The 16,094-nt window shown below is 37.9% G+C and overlaps 2 protein-coding genes across 2 annotated transcripts; one reads left to right on the top strand and one right to left on the bottom strand.

Moving 5' to 3' along the window:
- Nucleotides 1–4,128: 4,128 nt before the first annotated feature.
- EAF01_000933 (uncharacterized protein) lies at nt 4,129–5,148 on the top strand (the record flags this gene model as incomplete). The annotated part of the gene is made up of 2 exons (XM_038909183.1): nt 4,129–4,211; nt 4,269–5,148. The coding sequence occupies 2 exons, from the start codon at nt 4,129–4,131 to the stop codon at nt 4,927–4,929; spliced, it is 744 nt and encodes a 247-aa protein (XP_038776089.1). The 3' UTR covers nt 4,930–5,148.
- Nucleotides 5,149–14,063: 8,915 nt separating this feature from the next.
- EAF01_000932 (uncharacterized protein) lies at nt 14,064–16,094 on the bottom strand. Its single transcript, XM_038909182.1, has 2 exons — nt 15,753–16,094; nt 14,064–15,671 (listed from the first exon to the last, which is right to left on the bottom strand). Exons 1-2 carry the CDS (start codon nt 15,993–15,995, stop codon nt 14,370–14,372), a joined length of 1,545 nt encoding a protein of 514 aa, XP_038776088.1. The 5' UTR covers nt 15,996–16,094; the 3' UTR covers nt 14,064–14,369.

The raw sequence follows: 16,094 nt of genomic DNA, 5'->3' as shown, positions 1-16,094 counted from the left end.
AGTGAACCCAACTTGGTTGATGGCATCAAATCAAGGTAAGCTGCCTCTCCAAAGAAGAATGGACTTAATAACAGTTATTGAAATGGAGGGTGCGGTACTGAAAAGCAGGAAATGATCCGAGTTCATATAAAATTAGTCAGGGGAATAATGTAGGATACTATGCGAATCGGAGTATTCAGTTTGAGATTGGAGAACGATTGGGCTACAGATGGGTGGAACTAATCAATCATGTCTGCATGCACCCCAAGAAAGTGATTCTCAAGTAAAGAGATACACCTTTTACGTCTCTTCAGAGAGGTAAGATAGCCGCGATAGTGTAGACAGGGTCTGCATCACCACTTGCTCATGAACAATTGATGCTTTCCTTCCGAACATCTGGCAATGAACAATGTCCAAGTAGAGCCCAAACCTGCTTCATATATAAGGATTGGAGGACTAAATAACGTTTGTAGGCCCTTGAATGGGGTGAAAATACGTGTTGAGATGCCGGCAAACTTCGAAGCTCAAGTGTAAGTTCCCTAGCAGTTAGTATGCAAGATACTGTGAGATACTAAGATAAACCGGAAACTAATCGCAAATTCAGGAAAGTTCTCAGACGCGGAAGTCTTCTTTAAAATCCTTTGAAAATTAAGAATGCTAGTATACCCCATATGCGAGAAATTTTACAAACCAAACAAAAAGATAAGCAAAAAAACGATGTATCTGTATTATGATGATGGAAAACACTGCTGAACCCACCAATTCACGCTATTAAACACCACCTTTTAGACACAATGTCGTCCAGAGATCCCGAACAGAAACGATCATATTCTAGAAGTCATCACTTCTTGGGGGTAGGGGGATCTTTCTGACGATGCGGAGCAAGTTGACCTGCGACTTTCCGACTCATTTTCTGTAACTCTTTACCAGTTTTATTATCTTTGGCCACGAACGAGGTATCGCTTCCTGATGACTCTGTATCTGAAGGAAGGTGAATTGCATGGGTGGAAGCTTTAGAGTCTGCCTTCTTGCGTGCCATATTGACTAATATTATCGATCAGGTGACAGTTCCGAGGATACGTGTGGTTTAGAATGGAGTGTAGTGCTGTGATCCTTGAGCCTGAATGAGACGAGTGTGGTCAACCATGATCTTGTGTTACTCATGGTATAAACTTATACCAGAAAAGAAGGCCGTATTCAAAAGTTCCTCGCAGATAAGGCCGCGTATACGGCGATTTAAGTTACTCGAGAACTCTTCCGAGCAAGAATTTTTTCAAAAAAAAAAACGAGGTCGTTTGCTGGCACTTATCCGTGAAACAATATCCAGCGTCCCGGTACCAATCGATCGTAGCCTAATATAGTGCCTTGACGTTCAAAACCAAACATAGAATGGAGCTTTGTATGACAAGAGGCGGCCAAAATCATTCAAGGCCGTTTTTGAAGCCCGAAAGACAATGATGTTTTTTGTAGGCCAACGTTAAGGCCTTGCAGCAGAGAACTCGTCAAACCAACAACCATGGTTCTGAGATTATGGATCGAAAGGTCGATTTCAATGTTATGATGTACTTTGTTGACAACTTATAAAGGACCGCGCGTTGTGGGTGGGAACAGAGAGAAATTCACGGAAATCTTGACTAGAAAAGACAATATTCGCGACATCATCTCGTGCGATTCTGTTTGAACTTACCTTATTTCCACTTCTCCCGGATTATTGCCAAAGGTATCACCAGAAGGAGAAGAAGGCTTGCAACGTGTGAACGGAATCAATGCGTTGATAGAACGAGGTGACAAATTGTCTGATAGATAATGAAGGAGATGTTGTGATTCGAACTTCTGCCAAGGGCTTTCCCATGTTTCAATGAAGCTCTGTGACAAGTCCAGCCCAAAATATGTACGTTAGATCAATCCCATTAAGGTCTCAACACCTTGAAAAAGAGGACATTGCATGGGCGGGACAACGAACCAAGGGAATCATCGAGGAAGCTCACTATGAAATTGCTCATAGTTGTCCAAGCAGTTTGATAAAGATATGGACTCAAGCAAGCAGAATTGCGGTTAGTGATAGACAGTGGAGGAATGTGCAATTGGAGCGACGACTCGTTCGGTAACTTCCCCTGATATCGAAAGATGGAGTACTCCGCCAGCCTTTCATCATTGTGGATTGAAGGGGGGAAACATCGGACGGAGTTTTAGGTTGTCGATCTCATTTTAGTAAATTGCCGCAATATATGCATACTTTCAAGAAGAACTAACGGTGAGAGCTGACTTCAGTTAAAGTTCCAGAAAATTCTCCGCTGTCAGAAAGCCATGGTACAATGAACCAGTGTTGGACGGATTATATAATTTGAGGGATTATTATATAATTATATAATAAAATAGTCTTTCATCGTTATAAATTATCATATTAAGATTATAGTATATAATTTTCAAATGATTTATATTCTTATTTAGGTTTTATATATCTTCAAAATTCATTCTAAATAATCCTCAAAATTCCTTTAAACTCTTTCAATTTTTCTTCAAAATCTCCACTTTATAATGAAGACTATAATTGATTTGATTATCATTATATATTATAATAAGCTAGTAATGATTATACTTTATATAATTACAAATCGCTCAACACTAGTACAATCATTATTAATGTCTCGAAGCCTTAGCACTTAAATTTCAATGTACCGAACAGCCACGACAGCGATATATTGTGTTCAATAATCAAATTGAAATTAGAATCTCGGAAACAAAATGTGGTTCTCTTCAACTTCTCGTATAGAAACTCTGAATAATCAAAATTTTACTCGGTGATGATCTTGTATCAAAGAGACAACTTGGTTACCTGGCTGAAGTTTCTGGTTCGAGATTTCCACTAAGTCAGGGATAATTATAATGATGTGATAAGGTCTATCACTGTAAGAAATCCTTGCTACAGTGATGCTAGGGAGTCAACAGGGTTGCCCTTCCCCAGTCCGTGGAAACATTTGATGGAATGATTGGACTGATAAGAACCGGACATCCGAAGAAACCGCTTATTCTTTGCATATCACAATCACAGAATGAAGATCCGATCTGAGGAAACTTCTCGATGCTGGTTCTGATTGTGATAGTGGTGGTGTTGTTGACTCGGTGGCCGAGGAAGTTGTGAGCATGCACACGATCTTTTGGCTTTCGAAGGCGGCTCGACTGTCTAGACTGAGATGCGGTATCAAATTCGATATTGTTGAACGTGAGTAAGCGCGCCTTCGAATTTTGACCAAGTAAGATTCTAAAGCAAAGAGGATTGATGGCGCATCCTGCGTATCTTGTCGTCATAAACCAGGAACATTTTGAATGGAAAATCTCGGCTTACTTTATAAATCATCAACTTGAAACGTCGTTAATCAAATCTACTATATTAAACGACGTCGTTATACCTATTCGGGACTAGCGAGCAGGCATGTATCCTTGAATGTCATTAAGAAATCTAGAACGAAAGTTTCTCAAGCTGTGCCAACCCACCATAACCCAACATGAGATGGTTTTCATATATTTGTACCAGTAAACTCCCTGGTTTTTCCCCTGAGAGATTGATAATACCTGTCTTGCTGTTTTTCGAAGAGATTGGTAACATTATAGCACAAATGAAGTCAATCTTATACGATTGATTCTCAATGAAACATTCCAGCGGTGGTGAGACTGGGAAACATGGCTGACTACAGCTACAATCTTGCCAGGGGAAAAGAACGAAAATAACCAGCCAGTTTTCTTTTTCCATATAGCCCCAATTTATTGCGATTGGTTCATGGCAAGTGCTGAAATATGTCCCGAGCTTTCATTCAAGCTTCCTGATCCACCAGATCAATATACCTTAAATTATGGAGGGGCGGCTGTTAAATCGACCCACACATTTCAAATGATCTGGAATCATCCACTATCATTTTGTTGCTGTTCAAATACTTCTTCGTCTCTGGATTTTCATCTGATTCTCTTCTCTCTTTACCAGCTTTCGAAGTATCTCACCTTCAGTCTCTCCTTCTTCGAAGACCTGCTCTTACACAATCCCTTGGCTGTGCCATCTCTTACATTCTTCTTATACATCAAGGATACATTAGTAGGCCAGATTCTCTGTACAAAACAAACAATAAAGATTTCGACAATCATACCCCATCAAAAATGAAGTGCAACGCCGTCATCCTCGCCAGCTTCGTGCTCGGCCAATCTGTTATGGCAACAAACATTTATCGTCCTGGTGGCCAGTAAGTACAATATGCTTTTCATAGTCAGTCCCTAAACTTTGCTAATTGTCGAAATAGTTACCAAGTCCGAGCCTTCAATGAATCGGAGCCAATCTTCCCATCTGGAACTGGAGCTTCATCTGGTCTCGCTCGCCCAACCGGAAAGCCATCCCACACCAAATCCAAGAAGCCTTGCAAGACCAAGTCATCTTCTGCAGTAGCATCTTCAGTTGCAGCAACCTCCGCCGCAGTAACCAGCTCCGAAGCTTCTGTCGTCACCTCCGCACCAGCACTCAGCTCCGACCTTGCCACACCTAGCACTGTCTTGTACACAACTACCCTTACAAACCACCTTTCTGAGACCGTCGTTGTCACTGTGACTCCAAAACCCGCAACCTCTACTTCAGAAGCCTCCACCTCTACCACTGCCGCTGTTGTACCAACAACCTTGAAGAGTGCCGATGTGGATACCTCCTCCACATTCGTTGCTCCATCCTCCAAGACCTCAGCTAACTCCCTTCCACCATACCCAACGACTTTGTCAACTGGCACTTCTTCAACTATTGCTTCTACTGGCTTTGCTTCAGGAACTGGTGGTGTTGCCTACCCAACCGGCAGCACTATCGCTGCTTACTACCAATGTGGAGGAATTGGTTACACTGGATCCACCACCTGTGTTGAGGGTACCCACTGCCAGGTCCAGAACCCATACTACTCTCAATGTATCTACCAGTCTTAAGTGTACGGATTAGAGAGGAGATTTTGTGGCTTTGATAATTGGATGCGATAGATTTTGGTTCACCTTGATGGATGACAGTTTAGAGGTTCACTTCTTGTTCTATCTCACGATAGCCTTTTTATAGATATAAATGCCTTTTTACCTTGCTCATGAATTACTGTCCCGTCTCGTCTTTGGTCTTGATTTAAAATAATTCGTAAGGCAAAATTATGAAATTCTAGAAACCTTGTATTCCCTATGTCATCATGATGAAACCATCTTCTGAATGATCTTATCAAGATTTTCTAGTATGTTCCCAACTACAAATGTAAATTGTAAACTGTGAAGCTAAATGAATTTCATATCTGTAGAATACGTCGCGGAAACGGACTATCTAGAGTGATCCCCAGTCAGACTTCAGAAAAAGCAAAGGCCGAGTTGTCCAGTTCATTACCAACATTCTGAATTTTTCCAATACTGTCAGATCATTTCAAGATATCACTAAGTTACGCGACTTCATCAATCCCCAAACTCAACATCTTTTTATTTCTCCAAAAAGACAGATCGTATAAGGACCTGCACATGCAATCCACACACCAATCAAAAAGCAAAACGCAATCCAGATTATTGCATCATTTTGCCCGTGCAAATTTCAGCAAAGAATATCCCAGCAATCTAGAAATTATTCCTGTCATTTCCCGTAGCCCTACCGATCCCCACAATATTTCGCTTAAACTTGAGACTTCTGGTTTCACCTCTACATTTCTCGACACAGTCAACTTTATGTATTTACATAATGCTGTCCAATCATAATCAGTCGCTTCTAGCTCTCATTTCATCGTTCAGTCAATTTTGAATCATCAAGTCGGTTGGCGACGAGTGGGTGCACATAAGATGGTGGTGTGGTGTAATGGTAGCACGTGGTGTTGTGGTTTCTCCTCTCAGGGTCTTCACGAAGATGAGCTGTTACAGGCTCACAATCCCCGCTTCAATCTGGGTTCGATTCCCAGCACCGCCAATAACGTTCTTTTTGCTCTTTTCCTCTAGTTTTGAGGTTGTTGTGATGTCTTTTGGCGGTTATGGTGAAGTTTTGAGGAAGAATATTTGCAGTCACATGATTTAGGATCAGGATTACTTATACTTTTGCTCTTCATCTCCATCTCTATTTTGCTACAGTTTGGGATGATATGAAGTTTTCATATTGCCCTAGAAAGACCAAAGAGTCATCAGATGGTGGGATTAGAACACAAGCTGAACCAATCACTTCTTCATCCAACACTATCACTGCCTTTCCTCTCCTTCGTTCCCACGCATCATCCGGAAAGCAAAAATCGTAGTTAGTCAACTCATCACATTCAATAGTGTTTTGATTGTGAGAGCCTGAAGTGGTTTTGATTTATGCTACCATTCTCTCTCGGGCAGCTTGAAATCTACCCCCTTCGAACGCTGAGCCAGGGTGTTCAACCCTGTGGTGGCAGAATTAGTGCTTGACGAAGTGAACTTTTCATTATTGTAATAAATTCTTCAATCCTTTAATTATATATTGAATAAATCGTTTTTAAAGTATTAATGTGATTAATTTAAATCTTTGTAGTTTATAAAGCTTATTTTAATTAATAGGGTTTTAGTGAATTTCTTGAATTTCGAAAGCTAATTCTAACTTTTAATTTAAGGCAATCATTTTCAAATAAAAAGGTCTATTTGTATTAAAATCAGATTATTTATTTAATACATTCTATAACGTAGTTTAACACCGAGTGGGCTATATTACCAAGTGGGCCACTTTCATCTCAATTTATATTCTTTATATTCAATATATGTTTTATTAATTATTTATTATAAAATCTATAAATAAAGAAGTATATTTATTTTTAGTTATTGAAGTTCTTTAAAAAGACAAAAAACTAAGTATTTAATAAATTGTTCAATTATATAATATACCTTGTATAATTATTAACTATAAAATGGATGATTTATTTTTATATATAAAGATTTAAGCGAATTATTATAAGATTATAGAATTGAAAGAAAAAGTGATTATTTAATATATTCTTAATATAAATTCGAAAGGTTTTTTATTTAAATTTAAGAATATAAAAAATATAGCAAATTATATTCTCGAATTAAGAAGTGTGAAATATATTAGGAAGCTTTAGACATATTGATTTGTAAAGTATTGAATTGAATTAAAGATACGTTTTAGTTATGTTTATAACTTTCAAAAAGCTTTTTATAAGGATTCTAAGCTTCTTGAAGAATGATTTCAATTAATTATGAATATATAAGCGAAATATAGTATTTCAAATAGAGATTTCTATAATTTCAATGAAACAGACTTTATAATAAGGATTATATATATAGTAATAGTAGTAATTAGTATTGAACGAAATAATAGAAGTAAGGTAGTATAATTAAATAATTGAGAATGAGCTATAGTAATAATATATAGAAATGAAGAGGGGTGAAATTATTCCCTTATTTCTAATAATTTAAAAATAGATTTATCTTTTTAATTAATATATCAAAATTGATTTTCCTATAGACTAAACTATTAAACCTATATTTAATAAGTGAATAAATAATAAAACGAGTTTAGAATGATTAAAATACTTTAACAAGTATATTAAGAATTGAAGAAAGAGTAAATATTGAATATTAGTATTGAATAAATATGAAAACTATAAATCAATAGCTTTTCAAATATATTATAAAGAGAATAATATTATATATTTACATTTATTATTATATTTAAGTCATTTAACTTAATTATTTGATATTAACTGTTTTAGTAATCTAAAACGTTCATATAATAATTAAATTAATGGATTTATTAAGGTATATATTAATTATATTTCGAAGATTGAATTCTTTATAGCTTTTAAAACTATATATAAAGAATCAATCATTTTTCAGAATATGAAATCAGAATTCCGAAGAATAGGTTTAATTCTATTTAATCTTGAAGCTGTACTCTCGAAATTAGATATTCAAATTCATATACTTACCCCCCTCTCTTTCAACCTAAATTAATGAATCTCTCAAACCCCTTATAATTTAACTAAAGCTTTTTCTTAATTAATATTAATTAAATCTCAAATAACTCGTTATTAATCAAGATTCTCTATATTTATATTCGAAATTATATTAGTTTTAGCTAAAAATATAAAAAAATTAATTTATAAAAATATACTTTTAAATATAAAAAATTATATACTTTAAATAATAAATAAAGTATTAAGCAAATATTAATATAACGTAACGTATGGGGAACTCGGACATATGGGGAACTCGGACACTTTTAGCCCATCACCAACTTGAAACCGCAATAACTTTTATTATGCATACCCAATCACCTTCTACATCTGCTCAAATTGAAGAGAAGCTTCAAAAGGCTATAATTTCACTTCAATTGAAAGAATTTAAATCAATTAGAAAGGCTGCAGAGCATTTCGAAGTCCCTAAGTCTACCCTAGCTGATAGGCTGGCTGGGAAGAAAACACGTTCCCAAACCCACGAAATGGCTCAAATTCTTTCAAACGCAGAAGAAAATACTCTTGTACGATGGATTTCACGACTTACCATCACTGGATTCCCTGCTACACCTATGTTGGTGAAGGAAATGGCCGACGAAATTCGTCTTCGACGCGTTCGGGTCGCGTCATCTCGAAATCCTACCTCGACAGAAATTCCACCTATAGGCCACGAATGGATCTATAGATTCCAAAAACGACATCCAGAACTTAAAACATGCTATTCACGTCAATTAGAGTCTAATCGGGCTAAAGAAGCAACTCCGGAGAATATTCAGGCTTGGTTTGACGCGTTTCGCACGCGTCTCATTGAGCGAAAGTATGAATTAGATGATATGTATAATATGGATGAAACCGGATTTGGAGTTGGAAGTACTCAAAGTACGCGCATTATAGTCGATTCTACTCAGAAATCGAATTGGAAAGTTACAGCTGGCAAGCAAGAATGGATAACTGCATTTGAATGTGTCAATGCAGCTGGAAATGCTCTATCACCTATGGTCATTTTCAAGGCTCAGAATACGAATTCTGCATGGATTCCAAAGGACACACCTCAAAGCTGGCAGTTCTCTACTAGTACAAATGGATGGACCTCAAATAGCCATGAATTAGAATGGTTAAAAAGGGTTTTCGAACCAGAATCCAAGAAAGTGTCAGGTGACCGACCTCGACTTTTGATCATGGATGGCCATTCAAGCCATATTACAGGTAGCTTTATTGCTTTCTGTATAGATAATGATATTGATTTACTTATATTACCTCCTCATTGCTCTCACTTGCTTCAGCCACTTGATATTGCGGTGTATGGGCCAATGAAACGATATCATGCTTTAGAGGTCGATCGATATTCTCGAGCTGGTGTAAAGCGAATCCAAAGAGCTGAATGGGTAGAACTCTTTCAAAATATTAGAAAAAAAGCATTGAATTCTTCTAATATTAAAGCTGGCTGGAGAGGAGCTGGTTTAGTACCTTTTGCCCCACGAAAAGTACTCGATTCATTACCATTTAACTCCTCCCAGCAACCTTCTACTCCACAAATGAGAACCCCCAATCAAGACCTAGACTTGTCTATACTCAGGAGTTCTCCTCCAGATGGAACAGAACTAAGGCAAGCAAATCAGATCTTTAATACAGCTCTAGCAAGCAGTGGTTCTCCTGCATCGCCAACTCGTCGATATGCCAAGAGAATGACTAGGCTTGTAGAATCTCAAAATGCTGAGATAGCCCTACTTCGGAAACAGCTCTCTGATGCTCAGGAGGTAATTGAGACTCGAAAGAAAAGAACTAAAGGCAAAAGAGTCAAATTACAAGGTCAATTTGTCTTTAGTACTAAGGAAGTAACGTAAGTCATGGCGTAATGCGTCTAATGGCGTAATGCGTCTAATTGCGGGGAACCACTCTATTAAAATCTCAATTACTCAACAATCAACTATAATACAATCTCCAGTATCACTTTCAGATTCATCTTCAACTTCTTCTCCAATATCCTCTTCAGTTTCAGTTTCATATTCAATTACTTTCCCTTTCCCTTTTCCTTTTTTCATTGTCTGTACCTTAGTAGCTTTTTCGACTTCCACTACTGCATCACATAATTCTTGCGTAGAAATATGAAAATGACCCTTCAAAACTAGTCTCTTTCCTTTCTTACGTATCGTACGTTTCTTAATAATAGCTCGTAAATTATTCGCATCGTGTTGGTGAACAATACTTTGAGCTCGAAGTTGCTCACTCCCAATCGTCAATTTTCGAATGTATTGACGAACCGGGGTTGAAAGAGTCGTATCATTTTCAATTGTTGAATTTAAAAGGTTATTTGCTGTTTGTAAGATTGCTACATCCGGGGGTGAGCTATTGACGAAGACTTGGTTAAAAATATCAAATTGGGTTGGTTCTTTGGATATTTCGACTTCGGGGGTAAACTCTCGACCCAGTGTACGGAACACTCTCTGTGGATTAAATGGATGTAACCCAGCTCCCCGCCATGCCGATTCGATATTTTGATGATGGCATACGTCGGCTCGAGCTTTAATATATGCCTCCATCCATTCAATCTTTTGTATTCGTACAAGTTGAGCTTGATTCAAATCAGAAAGTGCTGCGGTGAGCCGTTTTTTTCAATGGACCGAAAACCGCAACATCAAGTGGCTGAAGCAAATGCGAGGTATGAGGAGGAAGTATAAGAAGTACAATTCGATTTTGAAGGCAGTGAGCTATAAAGCTTCCACTAATATGAGAATCGTGGCCATCGCAGATGAGAAGCCGATATTTGCCACCTGCTTTTGCACGAGTTGCAGGTTCGAAAACGCGTTTTAGCCATTCTAATCCATGAAGATTGCTTGTCCAGCCCTTTGTATTTGCTGAAAAGAACCAGCTACCAAGAACTTCCTTCGGAATCCAATTTTGAAGGACATTTTTACCTTTAAAAATCCCGAGTGGTGGAAGAATGGATCCATCCGCACAAATACACTCTACCATTGAAATCCACTCTTGACGGCCTGGATGTGCTTGATGTTTTGTACGAAGTGTAGAATCGATAATAATTCGAGTTGATTCCATTGTCCCAATTGAATGTCCAGATTCATCCATATTATATTCGTCTTTCTTCTCAATTCCATAATCCTGAATCGCTTTTTGATACGCGTCAAACCAAGTACTACATGTTTCCCTGGTTGCACCATCCATTCTTACAGATTCAATTCGACGGCCAATAACAACTGTAAGATGAGGATGTCGTTTGATAAATCGTGGAACCCATTCATGACCAAGAAGGTGTTGTGGTGGGAGTTCAAGGGAGTCAAATGAGGGGCAATCCAAATTATAAGTCCGTTTTGAACGTAACTCCTCAGCCAATTCTTTTAACAACTGATGGCCTGGTGAACAGCCGCTAATTGTCAATTGCTTTATCCACTTAAGAAGTACATTCTCTTGTACAGCAGAAAGTTTCTGTTGCGATTGACGTGCTTCAGAACGCGACGAACCCCCTTTGACGCGTCGCGTCACAGTATCTTTAGAAAGCCCCAGTTCTTTTGCAGCTTCATATGAAGACTTATACTTTCCATTTTGAACTCCTAATACTGCTTCAGAAAGTCGAGATTCCATTTCCTGCACTTTTAAACTTTTTCGACGGACCATTGTTGAATTGTTGCTTTTTTGATGGGGTGGTCCCCCACAATTAGACGCATTACGCCATTAGACGCATTACGCCATGACTTACGTTATTGAAAATGGTACGTGAGGCGGAGGAAAAACCGAAGGAGAAAAAGCCACGAGGACGGCCACGCAAACGCCTAATTGAAGAATCAGAAGAAGATATTGAAGAAGAAGAGCTAGAGAATAGTTCAAGTGATTCGGAATTGGAATTGGAGGATTGTGTGGCTCGTAGAACAAGATCGCGTGTAGAATAATTGAAAAAGTGTCCGAGTTCCCCATACGTTACGTTATATAAAAAACTTAATTATATTAAGGAGGAGTGTTTATTAAATAAAAAGCTTTTAATATATTATTTTAATAAAAGATTAATATTCAGATTCAATATAATAGGTATTAAAAAGAGGGAAATTCTAATAGAGAAGTATTTTCTAATTAATATTATAGTAAATATAGAAAAACAGGTTATAATACAAGAACCTATTAAAATAATGTAATAGATTCTAAATTATTAGATTCTTAATAATTTAAATCAATTAATTCAATAATTGTTAAATAATTTATATTTGAAGGTGTAAATTGAGGTGAAAGTGGTCTACTCGGTGATATAGCCTATTCGGTGTTAAACTACGTTATTACATAAGTAGTATAGTAATAAAGCTTCTGATTAAAGAACAAATCAAAGATGAAGTATTGTAATTGATAAATAAACTTTTCTTTAGACTTTTAACTAATACTTTTTTATCATTCTAATCTTTATACTTATTCCCTTACTCTTTTTCCTTAATTTTCATTTATTATTATAACCTTCTTTTAACCTTTATATATATATTTTTCCGTTCACCTTTTTTACAATTCTAATATTTGAAGATTTTGGAATCTTAAGGGCCCTTATTTTCTTTTTTTCTATTAAAATTTAATAATAAACAGGTTGTATTTAGTACCAATAATATTCGTTATTAACGAAATCAGTGTTTCGTTAATAACAAAAGAGAGATTTAATAAAAATTTGTATAGGGATTTATACTGAATTTCTCTTCGTCTGTAATATTAACTTTGCCACCACAGGGCAATAGTCCGAATTGCAGTCAAACAGTGAAGATTATCAAATCCCTAAACCATTTGGAATATTCAAATTATTTGAGATACTGAATTTGATTGAGATATCGAACTGTTTTCATATTTTGAATTGCTTATAGTTTCGATATTCAAACCCTTGTATTGTTGGACTGCAGTCCGGACTATTGGATACCCTGTTCAAAGCTGTGTACATTCCATCTATTTTAATTTCATATGCAGATTGAATTTCTCATAAGTCCAGGCTCCAGCAAGTGTGCTGTAGATCTCCAATATTCAAACCTGATACTTGACAAGTTAAATTCTTCATTTCAGGCATTTTAGATCGATTTCATTCCCCAAGTCAATACAAATAAACGATGAAGGACTCAGTTTCAAGCTTTCAATAGCAGTTCACCTAGAGAATGCTTTCATCCATAAAGTAACTCCAAGTCGCGTTGAGATTGTCCTCTAGTATAGAGATTGAACATACTCAGTGTTCATTATAGGAAGCAGACCCAGAGTACTTGCATCACATCCATGGTGGGTATGCACAGTGAAAGGGGAGGGGGGGGGGGGGCGGAGTAAACCGAATCAGATACGTGTAGCACTGCTCATTGAGGGGTAATCTTTAACACAGGTTATCATATGAAGAATAAATCTGATAATCAATCTAGTATAGTGAGACGCATCTCAAATAGCAATAAGTGACGACCCATCCAATCGTAACCTCCATATCCCAAACCCATACCTCAACTGCTCTTATGCAGTTTATGGACTTTCAACTATTGAGATCTGCCCCTCTCTTCCATACCTTTAGTCTTCCATATATCTAGTATTCAATGCCCCCTCGACTATTCTCATCTATCCAGTGCTCCAGAATACACGCAAACATACAATTTTCTTGAGAAAGAGGTAACAAGCAGACAAACAAGCCTATAAAGTCAAACCCACCACAACCCACCCACTCTCCCACATCCAATCTCCTATGTCCGTCACAACCCAAAAAGTCCTCTCCCCTACCACGAAAATCAGCCAACCATACAAGCGAACAAACAATCCTCTCCCCTCTTCCTTCTCTCCTCTACAATTCCAAAACCCCCTCTTCCATCCCCTAGCACCTAACCACAAGACCCAAAAATTCACTATTCCAGCCAAGAAAACTCCAGACATGCCACAAATCCTATACATTCTCCTGACAATTCTTATATTCCTTCTCATTTGCTTTTGACCATAAAGTTTACGAACCACTCTCGAGAGTCGAGCCACTCTACGGACGAAATCACCACTTAGTTAGTTCTCCTTAGTTCTCATATACCCTTGGCGAGCGGGTTAAATGTGGGATTTGAGTATAGCCAAGAACACTTGAGATGTGCAACAAGTTTTTTCCTTTTCTTGGCGCCTGGAAATTTCTTGATTCGAGTAGTGAAATTCTTTAAGCTTGAATTGTGTTTGTATCTTTCGTTCATTGTGCCATGAACTAATTACCTATTGATCTATCTCTGAAGTGACTGTTCGCTATACAAAAGTAATTAACACTGTATATACTGTCCACAAGTCCATCATTATCATCATCTTGTACCAAAACTCTCATACTCATGAGTATTATCTGGGTGTTCTAAATAATTTGTGAATATGCCAACACACAAAAGGCTTATGATTCACGGACCGCAGTCCAAACTATTGGACACACTAGATCATCTGAAGTAATAAACTACCTCCTGTTCCTCAAAAACTGCTTCCCTTGTCATAATTCTCATCACCAATTCCATTACTCCATCCCAATGATCCTCTCAACTTATCCTCCGCCTCCACAACTCTTCTCGGTAATCCCCTTCCAAGCCCAGTAAATACAAAGACGGCCCACTTCCACCTGAATGGATTGATCGCAATGCAAAATGTGAACCACCATACTAATTCTAAATATGTAAAGAAATCAAATGCACCTGTTGGACTAAACCTCTTCAGAATTCGTGTCATATCAATCCAGCGTTCCATCCAGAAGGGTCTTGGTCTCGTGAGAGGATCCGATAGGAACATAAGAAGGATACGTGTGTAAATTCCTATGTGCCAGTTGCCCACTGCACCAATAGCATTGACGTAAGTGCAATTGTTGCAACAGACGGAAGGGTGTGTGGGGGGGAAGGTTTGGAGATACCAATTTGGTGGTGTGTAAGGATCCTGAAATGTGTCGGGTGGGAGGAAGTCAAGAGATGGTCGCTCGAATCCAGTTGCCATTACAGCAATATCGCCCTTCACGAGCTTTGTTTTTCCAGGACCACCGGGAGGAACACCTTTTGTTCGGAGATTGAAATTGATACCATCTTCGGTGAATCCCTTGATATCCCCCCGTAGCCATTCGGCTTTTCCTTCACGGATTTTATCCATCACGTCCGAATTGACCATAGGAGTACCTGTGAAAATTCCTTTATCGGCTGGAGCAAGATCTTCCAGATCTCGGTAAAAGAACTTCTTAAGCAGCATCTCTGGTATCCAGCTCAAGAAAGTTTCCTGTCCAAAGATGTTTAACGCAAGTATCATATCTACGACAGCATTCCGAGGAATAATCCATTTATCACTCCTGGCCAGAATTGTCGTCTCAGCCGCTTCTTCATGGGTTGCAAATTCTAATGCCTCAACTGCACTTGCACCACCTCCGATGACAATAATTTTCTTTCCTTTTGCATCTTTGCCCGTCAGATCGCTTGAATGGTATATCTCTCCCTTGAATTTATCCATTCCAGGAATATGTGGCATTTTTGCCTCTCCACATGTACCAACAGCTGCAATAATACCTTCGAATCGTCCTTCTGATGTGTTGTTGATTATCCATCTTCCTCTGTCATCTTGGTATACTTTCTCGACTTTCGTATCGAACTTTGTCTTCTCCTCTAGACCATAGCGTTTCCAGAGTTCGGTGATCTGAGATACAATTTGTTGTTGATTCGGATAACCACCTTTCCATTGAACGGAAGGATGGAATCGATACATTAACGAATGGATTTGTAGACCAGATGTACTGTTGACTCTCTATTGAACTGTGTTAGCATGAATCTCTGTAATCCTGGGGTTTTATGTGCCCAACACATAAGGGGAAAATGGTAAGCTTACACTCCAAATACCACCCAATTGACTCCTAGGACCAGCCTCAAAAATCTGCACATCAAATCCATGACCAACACAGTGAGAAGCAGCAGAAACACCCGTCAATCCAGCACCAATAATTGCAATCTTGGGTCTTCCAAGTTTTTCTCCTTCAAACGGTGGTGAAGGAGAAAGGAGTTTGACGAGAAAGTATTGCCATACTCGGTAAAGAAAGAGGAAGGGATGAAATATGGGATATAATAACTCCATCTTCTTAATCGGGTGTTTTTAATAAAGAAGGAACAGAAATTGTATAAATTGATGAAGAAAGAGGAAGAGAGGAGTATTTATTGCACCTACGAAAGAGCT

This window comes from Botrytis porri (assembly GCF_014898465.1).
Source record: "Botrytis porri strain MUCL 3234 chromosome Unknown BPOR_001, whole genome shotgun sequence".
NCBI lineage: Eukaryota > Fungi > Ascomycota > Leotiomycetes > Helotiales > Sclerotiniaceae > Botrytis > Botrytis porri.
This window is presented reverse-complemented; position numbering and strand designations above follow the sequence as displayed.